The following is a 20,157-nucleotide window of genomic DNA, read 5'->3' on the forward strand; positions in this document are numbered from 1 at the left end:
ACTATAGTTTCAATCATTTACATAACAATCTTGTCATCAAAGCATGTTTCTGCTACTTTAGGCAGCTGACACGACATCCGCAGCACACTGCAGACACACCCCTCTTGCTCTCATGCGCACACGCTTCTGCATACGCACAATGCTGAGTAAGATGAAAATAATAATACAAACACAGAGACAATGAAATGATCGGTGTCATGTATCCATCCTGACACTACTACGCTCAATTCCTAGCCTGTAACGCAATACTTTATTACAATGCTGCCACCTCACAAAACATGTGGCCACATAACAAAGAGTAGTGCATAGCACATATTTGTGGCAGATAATCATATCGTTTCATTTTCAGTGCATATATTATCATATTGTTACAACGTTATAGTAGGTAGCGCTGTAGCAGATCAGTGCTTGCGGTGAAACAATGTTGCTTTAAAGCTCACGCGGTCAAAGTTGTTTACCTCTTCGTTACCTCTGACGTCATGACACACCCCTGTGTTTGGGGGAAGGGGACTAGCTCGCACACGTTACGAGCATTTGGCTTGACCAAGCATGGCAGGGTTGGTGTAAAATGCCACCAACCAAAACACGGGATTAACGCAGATTGCACCTTTGATTGGCTATTGGAGAGGTTTACGGAACATATTATATACTGTGGACGTCCATGGGCGGGGCATAACAAAAAGTAATGGCCATTTATTTAGGGTTTGGCAAGACTGGATTTCACAGTTATTCTATAGAATTCTCCGTTTGTAGAGCATGACAAAAAGGTAAATACCGTAACCATTATTACTAGGCGTTTTCGTTCATAGCAGTCGCGTTCTGTCTGAATACAATTGATACATCGCCTAAACTGATTGCGCAATTAGGGTTAACCAGCCCTACACGCTAACGATCAGTATCAGCTCTAGAGCCAGCATTTAGAGCCTTCGTTTGGGCGTGATAGTTTTGACATTTCGAGTCGATCACGTACGGGTCTTTGTAATACGCAGTTATTACACAGTATCGAACATATTTACTGCAATTCAACATGGAGAGGATTTTTTTTCTATAGATATTGACGACGAAAAACGGACTAAGGGCAACTTGGTCTTGGGAAAAGTTGTACACAGGTATGAAACTCGCATGCAGAGAAGGAATGTGAAAGCTACAACTATTCTGCTGCTCGAGCTCAAAATGAACGCAGTGTTAAAGGATGTCAGTGTACCAAAATAATCTTTCCAATCCAACCATTGCACGCATGTTGCTCAAATTATTGTCTTACATTTTCTTTACAGAGATACAAATGTTATTATTCAAGCAACCAAACTGTCGGAAACAAAGTCTGAATTGATTAAGCCAATTTCTACTTTTTCAGGATTAGAGATACATAAATGGTTAAGAGAGTTGTCAAGTCTTTATCCTCCATCTACAAACAACGGCATGCCAAAATCTCAGGTAAGGTACTTTGATCTGATTTAAATCCATGCATTCATATACATTCATGCAATACATCTATCCATTCTTGCAATTAAGCTCAGCTCCAGATTCCCAAAATATTTATTATCTGTCATAGCTTTGAAAAAATGTAGCTAGATAAGCACTTTAAAAGCTGGAGTGTATTGCAGACACCCTTGCCCCAAATATGCCAGACTACTACTATTTGACATAACATGAGTTACATTTTAGGCTTCTGTTACTAGACCTTCAAAATGGGCCTCCCGGTTCTCACACTGGCAACTTTTCCCTCTGATTTAACGTCTACCATGTTCTTAATGGGTTCAATACGTAGGTTAAATCAAATCCACTGGGTCCCTCCATGGAGATGATCAAAAAATACTGTATCAAATAAATAATACAAATACTGAGCTGTATTGTATGGTCCAAAAGAGAAAACAATTATATTATGTTATACTAATACAATTGTGCTGAAAAATAGGTGTTGTTTAACAATTAATTTTTAAAAACCCTAAGAAGGTAGGGGTGAAAATGATTGGATCCCCTGTTTCCCTTGTCCGCTTGCGAGGATAACAACATTGAGCCTTTTTCTAAAATGTTTTATGAAATTGGAGAACACTTTGGGAGGGATCTTAGACCATTCCTCCATACAGAATATTTCCAGATCCTTGATATCATTTGTTTGCCCTTATGGACTGCCTTCTTCAATTCAAACCGCAGGTTTTCAATGGGGTTCAAGTCTGGAGACTGAGATGACAATTGCAAAATGGAATGAAACGGGTAAACCTACCTGAATTTGTCCAATAGAAACTCTCATTTGCAACTGTTTGGACATCCTAGATCAGCTAGATGCAGGCAAGAGTGTTCAAGGAAATATTGAATGTGTCACTGTCTGTCACATTGATTAATCCAATTTGTCTCTACCTTATAAACTTTTAATTCGTAGGCTAGGTTGTAGCAACCTCATGATGGGTATAGGGAAAATTTGAGTATCATGTAGTAGACTAAACCTATTGATGCTACATTGAGCTGGGTGAATGGAACATGAATGACAGTCATTCAATATGCTTTAATAGAAATAAGGCCATGCTGATAAATCAAAAATGTTTTCCTCCCAAATATTAAACAGCACTGACTGCCACTGATGTTTAAATAGGGCTTATATTTGTTTTTCTTGTCAAATGTATCACCATATGTCTAAAACTATCCTGGAAATAGATGACGTGTAAGTAGCCTTACCTCACATTCTTTTTTTTCTGTCACAGTTGTGTCTTTAGTCACAGTAGGACACAAGGTCGGAAAACGATTTCAAACTGAAAACAAATCATTGCTCTTATTGGACACGTTCACATGCAGCACCTTTTCTGTTTCAAAACGTTTTGTCCCATTTGCTCCTACTGAACATGGCTCCGGTTTCCATTTAGAAGTGGGTAATGTCCTTTGTTTTCCTTCTACGCAGCCTTTGTAGCCAAAAGTGTTGACGAGTGATGTCGTATAAGTGTTCACTATCAGAAATGACGAGAATTCAAAATACTGCCTCTCTCTAAGGGAATTGAGTCAACTGGCCCAACAGGTCATGTTATTGTAGGTAGCACACTTTCGTTGGCACTAATGAATCCAACGAAAATGTGAATTTGATATTTCCCCCGAGTTATTAAGATTAGTGGAACGATATCAGGGTACCTTATTTGTGCTTGATCTCTCTGTGATTTTGACATGTTATTTCTCTCATGTTGACTCTGATAGATCTTTACTCAGGCCTAGATGATTGAAAAGGTTTAGACCAATAAACCTCTTCAACCAGATTAGAATATCCTCATGTATTAACACTTTACATAACCATGTTCTTATTCCTGTGTAAATATTTCTGTATGTACAGTATAGTAAAGAGCATCAGGCCTACTCATTGTTTTACTGTATTACAACAGTATACCTAATGTAAACCTTAGCCCTACCCCAAACCCATACCATAATCCTACTTACAGTGCGAGTACATTGTAACAATAAGTCATGACAATAGCATTTACCCTGTACTCTGTGTACACTTACTGTTAGTAATTACAGCGAGTCCTAAGAGCACTGTAATGTAAAGTATGACCCCCTTGTTTTCTTGATGATGGGGTAGGGGTAGGCCTACTGCTGACTAAAGTTATATGTTACCCCCTAGAGATAGATCTCTATGATGTGTATGACAGGTAACACCCTGACCAAACCGGGCCTGCGCGTGCGGTATCGTGTGCATGTTGATTTTGTCAGTCCCCACCAGACGCGTTCATGACACGTAGGTTAAAATAGCAAAAGCAACTGTGAACCAACCATATTCTTTTGGGGACAGGTTGAAACACACATTAAACATTCATGGACATTTGGCTAGCTTGCTGTTGCTAACTAATTTGTCCTGGGAGGTGAACATTGGGTTGTTATTTTACCTTAACCTGTGTGTCAGGAATGGGCCTTTTTGTTGTTGGATCTTTGTATAATTTTGACCTCGAGTCTCTGACAATTAATCCACAGTTAAAGGGGAAACCTACTAAGTTCATTTCTAGTTAATTTTCTATGAATAAGCTCTCACCCACGTGGGTTAGTATTCTCCTGAAAACCAATGAGTAGATGGGAGAGGCAGTACTCTCTAGCGTCTCAAATATAATAAATGTTTTATTTTAGCGCCTGGCTATGCAGACGCCTGTGAGCAGTTTGGATGAAATGATGGAATAACATATACTGTATGTGTACAATTATTTTGCAATGATCGCGCACGCGATGTGGCTGGTCTAGTCAGGGTGTAACATGCAATATAGGCTTGTATTATGTATATGTAGGATGTAGGATGTAGGATGTACAGAGTGGCATGTTATAGACACTTTGAATGAATTAGGCTGTTTGAAAAGGTTTGAATGAGGGGTGTGCTGATTAGTCGGACAAAACAAGTAACGGATATGGGCAATTTTCTGGATCCGTTTGTGAGCCGAGTATTGTTTGTATTCGGGTGCCAGCAAGCATCTTTCTCATGTCAGTCAGTCACAGAGTTTCTAAACCATACTGTACTGTCTTTGCGTCAAGCCTATAGACAGAAACTAAGACAGGAAGCTCCCGCTCTCAGGTCTGTTCAACGTTTGTCCGACCAATCTGATTCCACGCTTCAAGATTGCTTCGATCACGTGGATTGGGATATGTTCCGCATTGTGTCAAACAACAACATTGACGATTCGGTGAGCAAGTGCATTGGCGATGTCGTACCCACAGCAACTATTAAAACATTCCCCAACTAGAAACTGTGGATTGATGGCAGCATTCGCGCGAAACTGAAAGCGCGGACCACTGCTTTTAACCAGGGCAAGGTGACCGGAAACATGACCGAATACAAACAGTGTAGCTATTCCCTCCGCAAGGCAATCAAACAAGCTAAGCGTCAGTATAGAGACAAAGTAGAGTTGCAATTCAACGGCTCAGACACAAGAGGTATGTGGCAGGGACTACAGTCAATCCCGGATTACAAAATGAAAACCAGCCCTGTCGCAGACCAGGATGTCTTGCTCCCAGACAGACTAAACAACTTCTTTACTCGCTTTGAGGACAATACAGTGCCACTGACACGGCCAGCTACCAAAACCTGCAAACTCTCCTTCACTGCAGCCGAAGTGAGTAAAACATTTAAACGTGTTAACCCTCACAAGACTGCAGGCCCAGACGGCATCCCCAGCCGCGTTCTCAGAGCACGCGCAGACCAGCTGGCTGGTGTGTTTACGGACATATTCAATCAATACTTATCCCAGTCTGCTGTTCCCACACGCTTCAAGATGGACACCATTGTTCCTGTTCCCAAGAAATCTAAGGTAGCTGAGCTAAATGACTACCGCCCCGTAGCATTCACTTCCGTCATCATGAAGTGCTTTGAGAGACTAGTCAAGGACCATATCACCACCCTACCTGACATCGACTACAGCTCAGCATTTAACAACATAGTACCCGCCCTGTGCAACTGGGTACTGGACTTCCTGACGGGCCGCCCCCAGGTGGTGAGGGTAGGTAACAACATCTCCACCCCGCTAATCCTCAACACTGGGGCCCCACAAGGGTGCGTTCTGAGCCCTCTCCTGTACTCCCTGTTCACCCACGACTGAGTGGCCTTGCACGCCTCCAACTCAATCATCAAGTTTGCAGACGACACTACAGTGGTAGGCTTGATTACCAACAATGACAAGACGGCCTACAGGGAGGAGGTGAGGGCCCTCGGAGTGTGGTGTCAGGAAAATAACCTCACACTCAACGTAAACAAAACAAAGGAGATGATTGTGGACTTCAGGAAACAGCAGAGGGAGCACCCTCCTATCCTCATTGACGGGACACCTGTGTAAATGGTCCACCCACACAGACAGCATGGTGAAGAAGGCACAGCAGCGCCTCTTCAACCTCAGGAGGCTTAGAAATTCAGCTTGTCACCAAAAGCACTCACAAATGTTTACAGATGCACAATCGAGAGCATCCTGTCGGGCTGTATCACCGCCTGGTACGGCAACTGCTCCGCCCACAACCGTAAGGATCTCCAGAGGGTATTGAGGTCTGCACAGCGCATCACCAGGGGCAAACTACCTGCCCTCCAGGACACCTACACCACCTGATGTCACAGGAAGGCCATAAAGATTATCAAGGACAACAACCACCCGAGCCAGTGACTGTTCACCCCGCTATCATCCAGAAGGCGAGGTCAGTACAGGTGCATCAAAGCAGGGACCGAGAGACTGAAAAACAGCTTCTATCTCAAGGCCATCAGACTGTTAAACAGCCACCACTAACATTGAGTGGCTGCTGCCATACATGTAAAAAATGTATCACTAGCCACTTTAAACAATGGCACTTAATTTAATGTTTACATACCCTACATAACTCATCTCATATGTATATACTGTACTCTATACCACCTACTGCATCTTGCCATCTTTATGTAATACATGTATCACTAGCCACTTTAAACAATGCCACTTAATATAATGTTTACATACCCTACATTACTCATCTCATGTATCTACTGTACTCGATACCATCTACTGCATCTTGCCTATGCCGTTCTGTACCATCACTCATATATCATTATGTACATATTCTTCATCCCTTTACACTTGTGTGTATAAGGTAGCTGTTGTGAAATTGTTAGGTTCGATTACTCGTTGGTTATTACTGCATTGTCGGAACTAGAAGCAGAAGCATTTCACTACACTCACATTAACATCTGCTAACCATGTGTATGTAACAAATAAAATTAGATTAGATTCATGTGTGAGGTTCTACGTGGTCGAAATACCTTAACTGGCTTGTTTGTGTGTAAAGAGAAGGGCGGTCTGTACATTGATCCTGCTGCTTTGATTGGATCGATTGAAGTTGTTTCTCCATCCACTCACTTCATAATTTCACCCGATCACTTTTCCTCGTATGTGGTCTGATAATTTAGATTGCTGCTGCCTGCTACTATGATAAATCACATGGCAAGGACGTTTGCTATTAAACTATCAATGTGCATAATATCTAACAAGCGGGGCAAGTGTAGGGAAAATTTTAACCGGTGATGCACATTCTGACCGAGTGACAGCAAACTTGGCTGCCTGCTGCAAGTTGAAGGCACACAGACCCACCCCTCTGCACGCTGCTCCAAATCTGCAGGTTTTTTTGCAGTGAGAATGTGCAGTGAGTTATTTTGCCAACATCTAATTAGGCATATTAAAACACTTATGTATCATCCGATCCGACTATCAACTGTCAACTTACGGATACGATTCCGAACACGAGTATGGCCATGTCGGCACACCCAGAGTTTGTATCCTAAGCAGCCTGCCTACACAAGTACAATAGACAAACATAACTACTGTAGCAGGTCAAAGCTGTGTGTTGGAAAACCTTGGTAGAGCATGGGTGGAGTAGTTATTGTGGTGCTCGTGAATTTCCGTTCTTTTTCGACCAATGCCTACTTCTCTGCCATCACTATCACCTCATAATGCACTCGAGAGCATTTATAAGCGCATGATAACGTACTGACAAGATACACAGCGGCACGCCCCTAATTAAGTCGGTGGCACGCAGCAACATGCGTGCAGTTCCTTGTTGCTAGAACGTGCTAGAACGTGCAGTTCCTTGTTGCTATGTATAAGACCGTGTAATAAGATTATCTGAACCTAGTCGGGATGCCAAATTTCTCCCCACAACACTACCTCTCTCAATCACATTTCCTCTGCCAAAGAGGTGATGATGAGGGAAGTAGAGATGTCAAGTCGCCTAGCAGACATGTTTGGAGGCCTGTAGAATCAATGTATGGTACATGCAGCTCTAGCCTAGAGAATGGGAGATCTTGTATAAAAATGATATGATCGAAAGAAAGAAAGCAGGATGAATAAAACCAATGGCCATTTATTAGAAAGCATTTAGGGGGAGCTGGCACAGTGGTAACATTGTACTAGGTTTGGGCGCTATACTGTATATACCGAATACAACTCTGAACAGTTAATTTTGAGATGTGTCTGTTACTTGAGCTCTGTGAAGCATTTATTTGAGCTGCAATATCTGAGGCTGGTAACTAATGAACTTATCCTCTACAGCAGAGGTAACTCTGGGTCTTCCTTTCCTGTGGCGGTCCTCATGTGATCCGGTTTCATCATAGCGCTTGATGGTTTTTGCGACTGCACTTGAAGAAACTGACAAAGTAATGATGGACTGTCGTTCTTCTTTGCATTTTTGAGCTGTTCTTGCCACAATATGGACTTTTACCAAATAGGGCTATCTTCTGTCACCTTCTACCTTGTCACAACACAACTGATTGGCTCAAACACATTAAGAGGGAAATAAATTCCACAAATTAACTTTTAACAAGGCATACCTGGTAATCGGAAAAGCATTCCAGGTGACTACCACGTTTAACAGTTTTTTGGTTACTACATGATTCCATATGTGTTATTTCATAGTTTCATAGTCAAAATAAAGAGAAACCCTTGAATGAGCAGGTGTGTCCAAACTTTTGACTGGTACTGTAAGTAAGTTGCTGAATGAATAAGGTCACGGCGCATCATATTGTTTTAGCTTTCTGCAGTGTTTGAGAGGTCAAAAACCTTTGCATGAGTTATCTGTACAGCTGCCACTGCAGCTTGATTTCCTTGTGTTTTTTTCTCCTCTCAGTTCTGGGCCCATATGCTCCTCCCCTATCTTCTCCGAGCAGAGCAGGCAGGCCCTTTGTCCTAGCGACTCCCAGACTCCAAACAGAAACAGTGTGTACCCAGTACTGTTCCTCTGTCAGACAAGCTTGCCTCAAAACTTTGTTAATTTTCACAATGTATCTCATTCACACTCACCAAAAATGACATTTGGTAGCTCCTACCTATATATGTATAATCTACCTATAATATATAGCTGGATTGCCTGTCTTTGCAATTTGTTAATTTTCGTTTATGCTCGTTAACATATTTAGCTAGCAGCCTCCGTGGAAATTCCCCATTATTTGTGCACAATTTGTTAGCATTCTTGCAGTAGACTGCCAATGGGATTTTTTTACGGGGGGTTTTGGAGCCCCTTGTGTACTAAGCTGGTAATACCGTAAATCCCGGCGTGAGAGAAGGATGGTATGAGGATATGAACGTCTGGTTACCACCCAACCCTACTTTTGGGACCTACTTCCCAATCCATTTGACTGTGATCCTGGGTCAATTGAACATGCCGGCAAGTGAAATCAAACAGCTGGTCGAGCTGTCAGGTGACCGAACGCATTCGCGTGTCACTACGGAGTTTTGGTTCCTGACTCAAAGGGAATATACCCTGGCGTCTCCCTCTGAGCATTAATGCCACGTTCAAGACAACTGGGAACTCTGGAAAAAAACATGCTAAGACTTGGAAAAATCATTTTTTGATCCAACTGAATTCTTTCTGGAGCCTTGACTTTCTGACCTGAAGACCACTGATGTCATGATTTGATCTCGTATTTTTCTCTGTTGTTTTGAAAGCACCATCAGTGCTCTCGTCTGCATTAAAACCAAACATCGAACCAGGTTGGATGTGACTGCAGAGATGAGGTGTGCACTGTTGACCCCTGACTTTTAGAAGCTCCGACGTAACATGCATCAAGCACACCCATCTCATTAGTGGTGGTGAGATAAGATACATTATGTCAGACTCATTTGTAATTGACTGTCGTAGTCCCACATTAAAATATGTGTGATGGTGAGTTGAGAAGACAATCAGAAATACTGTTAGAATGTTTTTCTATTGACTGCCCCAGCCCCAAATAAACAAGTCAACATTGGTTGTTAATTGTGTAATACTTTTCACATGGTTGGGGTCGCAAGAATTTTCAAAATAGGGTCATAGGCCAAAAAGCTGGACAACCAGAGCTGAACCCAGAACAGTAGCCGAGGGCATTGTAATGCAGGCTCACGTTCCAGCCATTCACAGCCACAACAATGGCAGGTTGTGTACGAGGGTCGAGCAGTCGTGTTGGTACAGTCTATTAGCTTTCTGTCCACCCTGCGACAGCAGTACAGTGATCCAACCCACCCCCTCCATGACCACTGTAACTGGTTACTTCCTCCTCTCCCATATGTAACAGTTTAGGCCTCCTATAGAGCTACCCTTTATTTGACACAGAAAGCTGGGCTTTTGTGTGGGTGTTTGCCATATGCTGTATATAGTGCACGTAATGACGCGTTAAGGTCCACCTATTAGTGTTGGGCACACGTTGAAATGTCCAGTGATTGATGGTTCGAACACTCGACACGTCACAGGTAAAGCATACTGTGTGTAAGTATAGCCGGGCTAGTCATGTAGAATAATGTGACTTCTTGGAAACGCGTTGCATGCAGGGCCCACCAGTGGGTTGAGAAAAAGGAGAAACCCACCTGGCTTGGTTTGGTCCCTGTATGAGTTAGAATGAGTGAGTTAGTATGAGTTAGTTACATTGTAAATAGTATGAGTGAGTAAGTATGAGTTAGTTATATTGTAAATAGTATGAGTGAGTAAGTATGAGTTAGTTACATTGTAAATAGTATGAGTGAGTAAGTATGAGTTAGTTACATTGTAAATAGTATGAGTTAGTTACATTGTAAATAGTATGAGTGAGTAAGTATGAGTTAGTTACATTGTAAATAGTATGAGTGAGTAAGTATGAGTTAGTTACATTGTAAATAGTATGAGTTAGTTACATTGTAAATAGTATGAGTGAGTAAGTATGAGTTAGTTACATTGTAAATAGTATGAGTGAGTAAGTATGAGTTAGTGGAAATAGAATGCTTTTGTATCCAGCGATAATGATGATACAAAGAAGGTGTTACAACATCATTACCTGCAGGTGATTGAGGCATAGTACACGTTGCCAAGGTTTGTACTTTTGGGTTTTGGTTATGTAACTGGGACCAGAGCTAAGTGCTTACACACTCACGTCACCCACATGTCTGTTGTCTGTCAGGTCCTGTCCTTGCTAGTTCAGAGTGTGTGTGTGCTAGTGTGTGTGTGTTTGCGAGAGAGCGATAGCACTTAATCACTCCCGAGCTCTGGAGAGACAGGGCTGTGTGTGTGTGTGTGTGGGGGGGGTTGTGTGTGTGCGTCCAAGCGGGCCTCTCCTTGCCTCTTCGTCTTTCCCCTCTCCAGAGCCCAGCAAGGGACCCAGCAAAAGGGCAGGCCGCCCCTGCCTCTCTCGCTTTGCGGTGAGGCCTGGAGAGGGGTGTGTGTGTGGAGACCAAGGTTATTATAGTAAATGTGAACTGAAACAAATAATTTTGGGGGGCGAAAAACAGTTTATTAAAATAAAATAATGAAGAAAATAGCTTATCTTCAAAAACGAAATAAAATAAAACATAATAAATTCTGTTTAGTTGTGCAGAAATCTAGTAGGGTTTTCTAGCATTTTTTTATTATGGGGTTTTTGATCTTCTGGCGAGTAAATGCTGCCAGTAGATAGTGATGTTTCAAGTAGGCCTTGCTTGTGCATCACTATCACTAGCTAGTAGTAAATAATTGGGTGAGCGAGGAGCATGAGCGTGAACAATGGCTGTAGCAGCAAATTTTCTTCTTGTTCGTTGGAATAATGTGTAGAATTGCAGGAAATTAGCTTCTAAAACGGCAAAATATGACAATGGAGGTTTATGACAGAGGGAAATTAAGGAGAGGGGAATTGAGAGTGAAATCAGAGGACAGGACTGGACTAGTGTGCCCTGCCAGTTACTCACTCACCAAGTACTCTTTTATTCCAAATGCAATTCTGCAACTTAACAAATGTTGGACTAATTGCACTTAAAAAAATTTTTTTTTACCTTTATTTAACCGGGCAAGTCAGTTAAGAACAAATTCTTATTTTCAATGACGGCCTAGGAACAGTGGGTTAACTGCCTGTTCAGGGGCAGAACGACTGATTTGTACCTTGTCAGCTCGGGGATTTGAACTTGTCCAACGCTCTAACCACTAGGCTACCCTGCCGCCCCTTAGCACTTGTACTATGAAATTGCACTTACCCTGCCTATTTTTTTGTAAATATCCTTTGCTATTTATTAGACATTTTTCTATGTTATATGTTTTATTACTGCTGCAAGATGAATTGTGGACATTTGAGGACATTCAAGTTTTCTGAATCACTGGTGTCTATCCAGGCCTATTCTGTTGTTCCAGTTTCTCTCTTTTCCTCCATCAGTTGATCACTGTCTTTTTAGGGTTTCTTTCCTGCATCCCCTATCCCTCTTTCTGACACGTCTATCCCTGTTTTTATGTATTCCTTTCTTATTTTCTCTCTGTTTGCTTCTGTTTCCGACTCTTTCTTTCTCAACGTTTCTCCCCCTCCCCCACATCTCTTCGCCTTGTAAAGTTGCTTATTTCTCTCCCTCTCTCTCACGCGCTCTCTGTCTCTCTCTCTATCCCTCTCTCTCTATCCCTCTCTCTTTCCATGGAGAGGGTCATTCCAGGTCTGATTTGTTTTATGTCTGTTTTGTACTTGTAGTGACCCAGCCAGAGATGCAGTAAAACACATCGCTTGTGTTTTCTCTTGCTCTGTCTCTCGCTCTCTCTCGTTCCTTTTCGGAATTTCTTGGCAGTCGGGAGCCATTTCTGAGCCATTTTTGGTATTGCGTCATGTGATGTGATAGGGAGCCAGCCGCTCATTGGGCTCCGTCGTTTCGGAGAAGGCCCCCTTCTCTCTCACTCCACCAGCATTCCACCCTCTAGTTTTTCCAGCTCTGTTATAGGTCTGGATGTGATTCCGTCTCCGACTTTTGTGTGTCGGGATGTGGTCCGTAAGCTCATTGCTGACATTCTTGAGACATGATGCTGTGAAGTTTTTATTCCTTCTCTTTCCTGCTTGTCTGTGAGCAGTTAAGGCAAATGATCACTTTTAGAAATTCCTGTTTGCATCCTTCTCCCCCTTCCCCTTCTCATTAAGTTAGGGAAAATTATCACTTTTAGAAAATCCTCTCTGCATCCTGCACAATATATATTTCTACAAATATATATTTCACAAATTATATTCCATCTAAAAAATGTCAAAAGTTTAAATTTAAAAAAATAATTATACATTTCTATTTTCGGATTTTGAAGTACATTTATCAAAAACTCATATACAGTACCAACAATACATTGTGGCTTTGAGATGAAGAAAGAAACAGCCTGTTGGTGGCTTCTGTGATGGAGTGAATCGGATAAGTAGGTACTAAAGTACCCAAAAAGTTTTGTCATGTTATTTTGCTAGTAGATGATAACAATCAAAGATAGCCAGCTATCTAAGTGCACCTGTCCATGCAAAATGAACTGTCCCACTCGGGTCTAGCATGCAATAAGCTAGCAAGCTACAACTCCATCAACATTGCACGTTTTGCAGAAATGAATGTTCAAATACAAAATCTGATTCATGTAATTGTTTATTTCAAGGTATGTCTTTATTTTAGTTGAACTGCCTGATCATCAGTGGCCAATATAACTTGTAGGATATCATGGTAGCCAATGTTTGTGTTATCCACTATACCTGGATTTACTATTACTGCTGCTAGTAACGTTAGCACTCAGGTTAGCATGTGGGTAGCAATAGCTACCATCAGCTAACAACAGAGTTTTAGCCAGTTTGGTCATAAGCGTTCAATGTCTACTTTGATGGTAAAGGTTTAGGAGAAATGCTGATGTGCTGAACTGCTAATAAGTGATGTGTTTCAAGGCTTATAGGGGTAAGCCAGCAGGGGTGTAAAAGGTTGCCAAACTAAAAGCCTGTGCACTGTATAAGTTATACAAATATTTTTAGCAGATACAGAATAAAGAAATCCCAGGATACGGTCATTCAGAGTGCCCCTTCCTTGCCTCCTGGGTGACTGGATAGGTGAAACCAATGGCTAGTTTCCCTTTACCTGTCCTTTATATGCTCAGTAACAATAAAGAGACAAGGAAATGAGGTATTTTGTGAGGGTTGGAACACTGCCATGGTCAGTTTTGACCTTGCCCACAACTATACTGCTCTACTCTTTGCAATAGGAGCTTGCAACAGTGCCAATGGCTAGAAGATACAGCGAACAGCAACAATGTTTGGAAATGTACACACCTCCGTACAAGATTCAAACCACCATGCACCCCTGATTTATTGACCGTGTTAAATTGGTTGAAATTGTGGGAGTGCATCTACCGTTTTCATTGAATGTCTTCAGGTGTTTGATATACTACTTTTCAGTTTTAGCATAAATACAGCACCTAGACTAAAGTCTATTAGTTGACCATTTTAAAGGGATTGCATGAGTTTTAAAGGGATAGTTCATCCGTTAGTCAAATGTTTGTCAGATGTTTACAAAAGTGGTCCTAGGTGTAACGCTTAACCTGTTATTGCCATCTGTTGTGTAGGCCTATATGATCCTGCTATTTGTATTAGGAGACATGGAAACTAAAGAAATGATAAAGGTTGGCCTAATTATATCTAATGTCATCTAATTTCATCTATATAGATGGTGTCAAACTTCCTCATTAATTTTGTAATGAGACATGCATGTCGCAGGACCTACAATACTGATGGTGCAACAGCATCCTTTCCTGGACCTTTTCTTGAGGTATGAAAACATCAAAGATGTCACATTTCTGGATGAACAAACCCTTTACTTCCTCCAAGAGTAGAATTCTCGCCTACAAACACCACCACTGCCTGGTGTTGTTCAATAATTCAGTACGATAGTTAGGCTCTATAGTAATATGGCTTACATAATGTAATAAATTATTGGTTCTCACAGTCCCAGTTGCTGGTAATGAACAGCGTTTAAGTGCTGGTCTAGGTTCAGATGTCCCGTGAGTTCCATGTCCTCCAGAGCTCAAAGTATCACAGCAGAGTGCTTATCTAGGATCAGTCTTTTAGAACATAATTCATTAAATTAGGCTATAGGGACAGGGAGGACCTGATCCTAGATCAGCACTTCTACTCTGTCACTGTTTTTCAGTACCAGCACAGATCATCTTTGAAAACATCCAACTGATCCGGATACAGTTCCTAATATGCTTCCGGATACCATTCCTTAGTCTTGGCCATAGATAATTATTCATCATTATGGTTGTGACTCATGCATGTTATTTCAGTCATTTGAATGAAGAAATCAGAAGCGGAGAGGATGAGTCACTCGCAAGCTCCTCTTTCCTGTCGACTAGTTAGTCGGTGCTGCTAGATTGACTACCTGGGCCTGGGGTGTATTCAACGGAGTTCAATGGTTCACAATGTTGCTTTTACCACCCACTCCAAATGGAACATTGTGGTCAGGTTTACGGAAGGGAAAGGGAATACCTAGTCAGTTGCACAACAATGCATTCAACTGAAATGTGTCTTCCAGGTGCTGCCTTAATTTATGTCCACGTCATCGGCGCCCTAGGAGCAGTTGTTGTTTGGTGTTAAATAGTGGTGGAAAAAGTTGTTGTTTGGTGTTAAATAGTGGTGGAAAAGGTTGATGTTTGGTGTTAAATAGTGGTGGAAAAGGTACCCACTGGTCATACTTGAGTAATAGTAAAGATACCATAATAGACAATGACTCAAGTAAAAGTGAAAGTCACCCATTAAAATGCTACTTGAGTAAAAGTCTAAAGGTATTTGGTTTAAACTATACTTAAGTATCAAAAGTAAATGTAATTGCTAAACTATACTTAAATATCAAAAGTAAAAGTAGAAATAATTTAAAATTCCTTATATTAATCAAACTAGATGGCAACTTTTATTAATTTTTTTAAGTTAAAAAATAAAGATTGACGGATAGCCGGGGCACGCTCCAACAATTTACAAACAAAGCAGATCAGAGGCAGTAGAGATGAACAGGGAAGTTCTCTTGATAAGTGCGTGAAATGTATAATGTCCCTGTCCTGTTAAGCATTCAAAATGCAACGAGTACTTTAGGGGGTGTCAGGGAAAATGTATGAAATAAAAAGAACATGATTTTCTTTCTGAATATAGTGAAGTAGAAGTAAAAGTTGTCAAAAATATAAATAGTAAAGTTAAGTACACATACCCCAAAAAACTACTTAAGTAGTACTTTAAAGTATTTTAACTTAAGTACTTCACAACACTGGGGTTAAATGCCTTGCTCATGGGAAGAATGGAATATTTTTCCACCTTCCCTGCTCAGAATGTTGCACATAGAAATAGAAAGAGTAGACCTGATGTTATGGCTAATTCTACACGACGGAACATCACTTCTGTTCTACAAAACATATTTCTATGAACAGACCCCTGTTTTTTCAGATGTCCTTCATTTTGTAACTTTCACCACCCACTTGAAATCTCATGTTGTATGCGATTTTGCTGTCTAGCACATAGTTATAGTGAGCAAACTCCAAGCGGGCTGTCATGTGCCTTTTACTGAGGAATGGCTTCCGTCTGGACACTACCATAAAGGCATGCTTGGGGAAGTGCTGCAGAGATGGTTGTCCTTCTGGAATGTTCTCCCATCTCCACAGAGGAAATCTAGAGCTTTGACAGAGTGACCTTCAGGTTCTTGGTCACCTCCCTGACCAAAGCCCTTCTCCCCCGATTGCGATTGCTCAGTTTGGCCGGGGGGCCAGCTCTAGGAAGAGTCTTGGTGGTTCCAAACTTCTTCCATTTAAGAATGATGGAGGCCACTGTGGGGACCTTCAATGCTACAGAAATGTTATTTTTACCTTTCCTCAGATCTGTGCCTCGACACAATCCTGTCTCGGAGCTCTACGGACAATTCCTTCAACCTCATGGCTTGGTTTTTGCTCTGACATGCACTGTCAACTGTGGGACCTGATATAGATAGGAGTGTGCCTTTCCAAATCATGTCCAATAAATTGAATTTACTATAGGTGGACTCCAATCAAGTTGTAGAAACATGATCAGTGGAAATGCATCTGAGCTCAATTTCGAGTCTCATAGCAAAGTGTCTGAATACTTATGTAAATAAGGTATTTATGTTTTTTTATTTTTAATAAATTAGCAAAAATGTCAAAACTGTTTTGCTTGTGTGTAGATTGCAAAATATTTTTATTTATTTAACCGATTTTAGAATAAGGCTGTAACGTAACAAAATGTGGAAAAAGTGAAGAGGTCTGAATACTTTCCCGAAGGCACTGTATAGCCCTAGGCAATGCTCTTGGTTAATTTAATGTGCAGGGCAGCATACAGTTAGCCTACAATGATAGTGAATTTGTATTTGATTTTGAATAGTGTAGTAATAGAGCATTTTTTAAAATGTTTTCATAATTCATTGGCTAAACCATTAACTTTAGCTATACAGAATATCTCACCACTGTGCCTTTCAATCTCCTCCACTCTCCTTAATTCCTTTCTGGAGCAGGCAGAGGGGCTGTCAACAGTTTAGTGAAATAGGTTTCTTTTTGAAAGCATGTTACTATCGATGTTCCCGAACGGATTTCACAAGGAATGTTTTGCAGGACCAGGGTTGGAGAACCCATGGCATACAACATGTGGGCATAATATCACCTGTTGCGCAGTGAGAGCATGCTCCTCAAACAGTGGTTGATGTGTGGAGTAAAATAAGTGTCAGATTTATTTCTCAGCTAATCATGTTAAACAAATGTTCCGCTATAAAACCCAAGTAGCTTGGTTGGAAAGCGCACAGCACCATGTCCTTACCCCTGCATATATTCCTTCCCATTTAATAATGGACCATTCTAAATCAAAACTAATTTGGCATATTAGTAAAGACAAGATTAAATTGAAAAAAAGTCTGATGGGTGAAAATATGATCACTTGATGAGAGAACAGGGTGGAAGAAGAGGCAAGGAACATACCCAAGCTTTTTTTCTCAAATCATCAATAGCCTATAGTCACATCATGCAACTCATATATGTTTTGAAGACATTCTAAGGTTTGTATCATTCACAACTAAAGTTTCCAAATAACTCTAAAATCTAGCATATTGGACCTGTTTCAAATGATCACGTATGCTCAACATAGCCACTCATATGGGTACTCACTCCGGAATGGGAAAAATATCCTTTCTATTTTATTCAGCTAAGTTCAATTCTAATCTTCTTACTATATAATATAAAATAATGGCACTAAATAAACAAGCCTACAGCCTATGGCAGGAGCACAGCCAGACAACATACAGTAGACCAACTCATATTCTGTTCTTCTGAAATACTTTTTCTTCATATCATAATGTTTCTTAGACCTGACTACAATACATACACTTCCTGTACAGTCAGGGTACACTATGGCCGGATTGGCCAGGGTGTGGAAAAAGAGGCCTCTGTCTGCATCGCATTCCATCAACTCACATCACACACATTAGACACACCACAAGACCAGTCCCATCACATCACACACACACACCACAAGACCAGTCCCATCACATCACACACACACCACAAGACCAGTCCCATCACATCACACACACACACACCGCAAGACCAGTCCCATCACATCACACACACACCGCAAGACCAGTCCCATCACATCACACACACACACCGCAAGACCAGTCCCATCACATCACACACACACCACAAGACCAGTCCCATCACATCACACACACACCACAAGACCAGTCCCATCACATGACACACACACACCGCAAGACCAGTCCCATCACATCACACACACACCGCAAGACCAGTCCCATCACATCACACAGATCAAAGCAAATTTATTCATATAGCCCTTCTTACATCAGCTGATCATATGATAGGTAGGTCATATGATTGAGTAGTCTTCATTAAAGAATTCAAATTAAAGGTTGAGACCAAGTCTGTGTCTCTCACATGGGTAGGCAGACCATTCCATAAAAATGGAGCTCTATAGGAGAAAGCCCTGCCTCCAGCTGTTTGCTTAGAAATTATACGTACAATTAGGAGGCCTGCGTCTTGTGACCGTAGCATACATGTAGGTATGTACGGCAGGACCAAATCGAAAGATGGGTAGGAGCAAACCCATGTAATGCTTTGTAGGTTAGCAGTAAAACCTTGAAATCAGCCCTTGCCTTAACAGGAAGCCGGTGTAGGGAGGCTAGCACTGGAGTAATATGATCCATTTTTTTGGTTCTAGTCAGGATTCTAGCAGCCGTATTTAGCACTAACTGAAGTTTATTTAGTGCTTTAACCTGGTAGCCGGAAAGTAGAGCATTGCAGTAGTCTAACCTAGAAGTAACAAAAGCATGGATTAATTTTTCTGCATCATTTTTGGACAGAAAGTTTCAGATTTTTGCAATGTTACGTAGATGGAAAAAAGCTGTCCTTGAAACAGTCTTGATATGCTCGTCAAAAGAGAGATCAGGGTCCAGAGTAATGACGAGGTCCTTCACAGTTTTATTTGAGACGACTGTACAGCCATCAAGATTAATTGTCAGATTCAACCTAAGATCTCTTTGTTTCTTGGGACCTAGAACAAGCATCTCTGTTTTGTCTGAGTTTAAAAGTAGAAAGTTTGCAGCCATCCACTTCCTTATGTCTGAAACACAGGCTTCTAGCGAGGGCAATTTTGGGGCTTCACCATGTTTCATTGAAATGTACAGCTGTGTGTCATCCGCATAGCAGTGAAAGTTAATTATGTTTTTGAATATATAGTGAAAACAATAGTGGTCCTAAAACGGAACCTTGCGGAACACCGAAATTTACAGTTGATTTGTCAGAGGACAAACCATTCACTGATATCTTTCTGACAGATAAGATCTAAACCAGGCCAGAACTTGTCCGTGTTGACCAATTTGGGTTACCAATCTCTCCAAAAGACTGTGGTGATTGATGGTATCAAAAGCCGCACTAAGGTCTAGGAGCACGAGGACAGATGCAGAGCCTCGGTCTGATGCCATTAAAAGGTAATTTACCACCTTCACAAGTGCAGTCTCAGTGCTATGATGGGGTCTAAAACCAGACTGAAGCGTTTCGTATAGATTGTTTGTCTATACGTGAGGCAGTGAGTTGCTGTGCAACAGCTTTTTCAAATATTTTTGAGAGGAATGGAAGATTCGATATAGGCCGATAGTTTTTTATATTTTCTGGGTCAAGGTTTGGCTTTTTCAAGAGAGGCTTTATTACTGCCACTTTTAGTGAGTTTGGTACACATCCGGTGGATAGAGAGCCGTTTATTATGTTCAACATAGGAGGGCCAAGCACAGGACGCAGCTCTTTCAGTAGTTTAGTTGGAATAGGGTCCAGTATGCAGCTTGAAGGTTGAGGCCATAATTATTTTCATCATTGTGTCAAGAGATATAGTACTAAAACACTTGAGTGTCTCTCTTGATCATAGGTCCTGGCAGAGTTGTGCAGACTCAGGACAACAGATTT

General features: G+C 41.3%; 1 protein-coding gene across 3 annotated transcripts in view; it reads left to right on the forward strand.

The window, feature by feature from the left end:
* The first annotated feature begins 522 nt into the window (after positions 1–522).
* LOC116374233 (vitamin D3 receptor B-like) overlaps positions 523–20,157 on the forward strand; it is a 100,321-nt gene continuing 80,686 nt past the window's right edge. For 2 of the 3 annotated variants that reach the window (XM_031825633.1, XM_031825635.1), the window contains exons 1-2: positions 523–1,109; positions 1,355–1,434. In XM_031825633.1, coding sequence (XP_031681493.1) covers positions 1,371–1,434 — 64 coding nt within the window. In that variant the 5' untranslated portion in view covers positions 523–1,109; positions 1,355–1,370. The remainder of the gene's footprint in view (positions 1,110–1,354; positions 1,435–20,157) is intronic. The other variant, XM_031825634.1, reaches the window with a different exon arrangement.

Source organism: Oncorhynchus kisutch, linkage group LG5 (assembly GCF_002021735.2).
Source record: "Oncorhynchus kisutch isolate 150728-3 linkage group LG5, Okis_V2, whole genome shotgun sequence".
Taxonomy (NCBI): domain Eukaryota; kingdom Metazoa; phylum Chordata; class Actinopteri; order Salmoniformes; family Salmonidae; genus Oncorhynchus; species Oncorhynchus kisutch.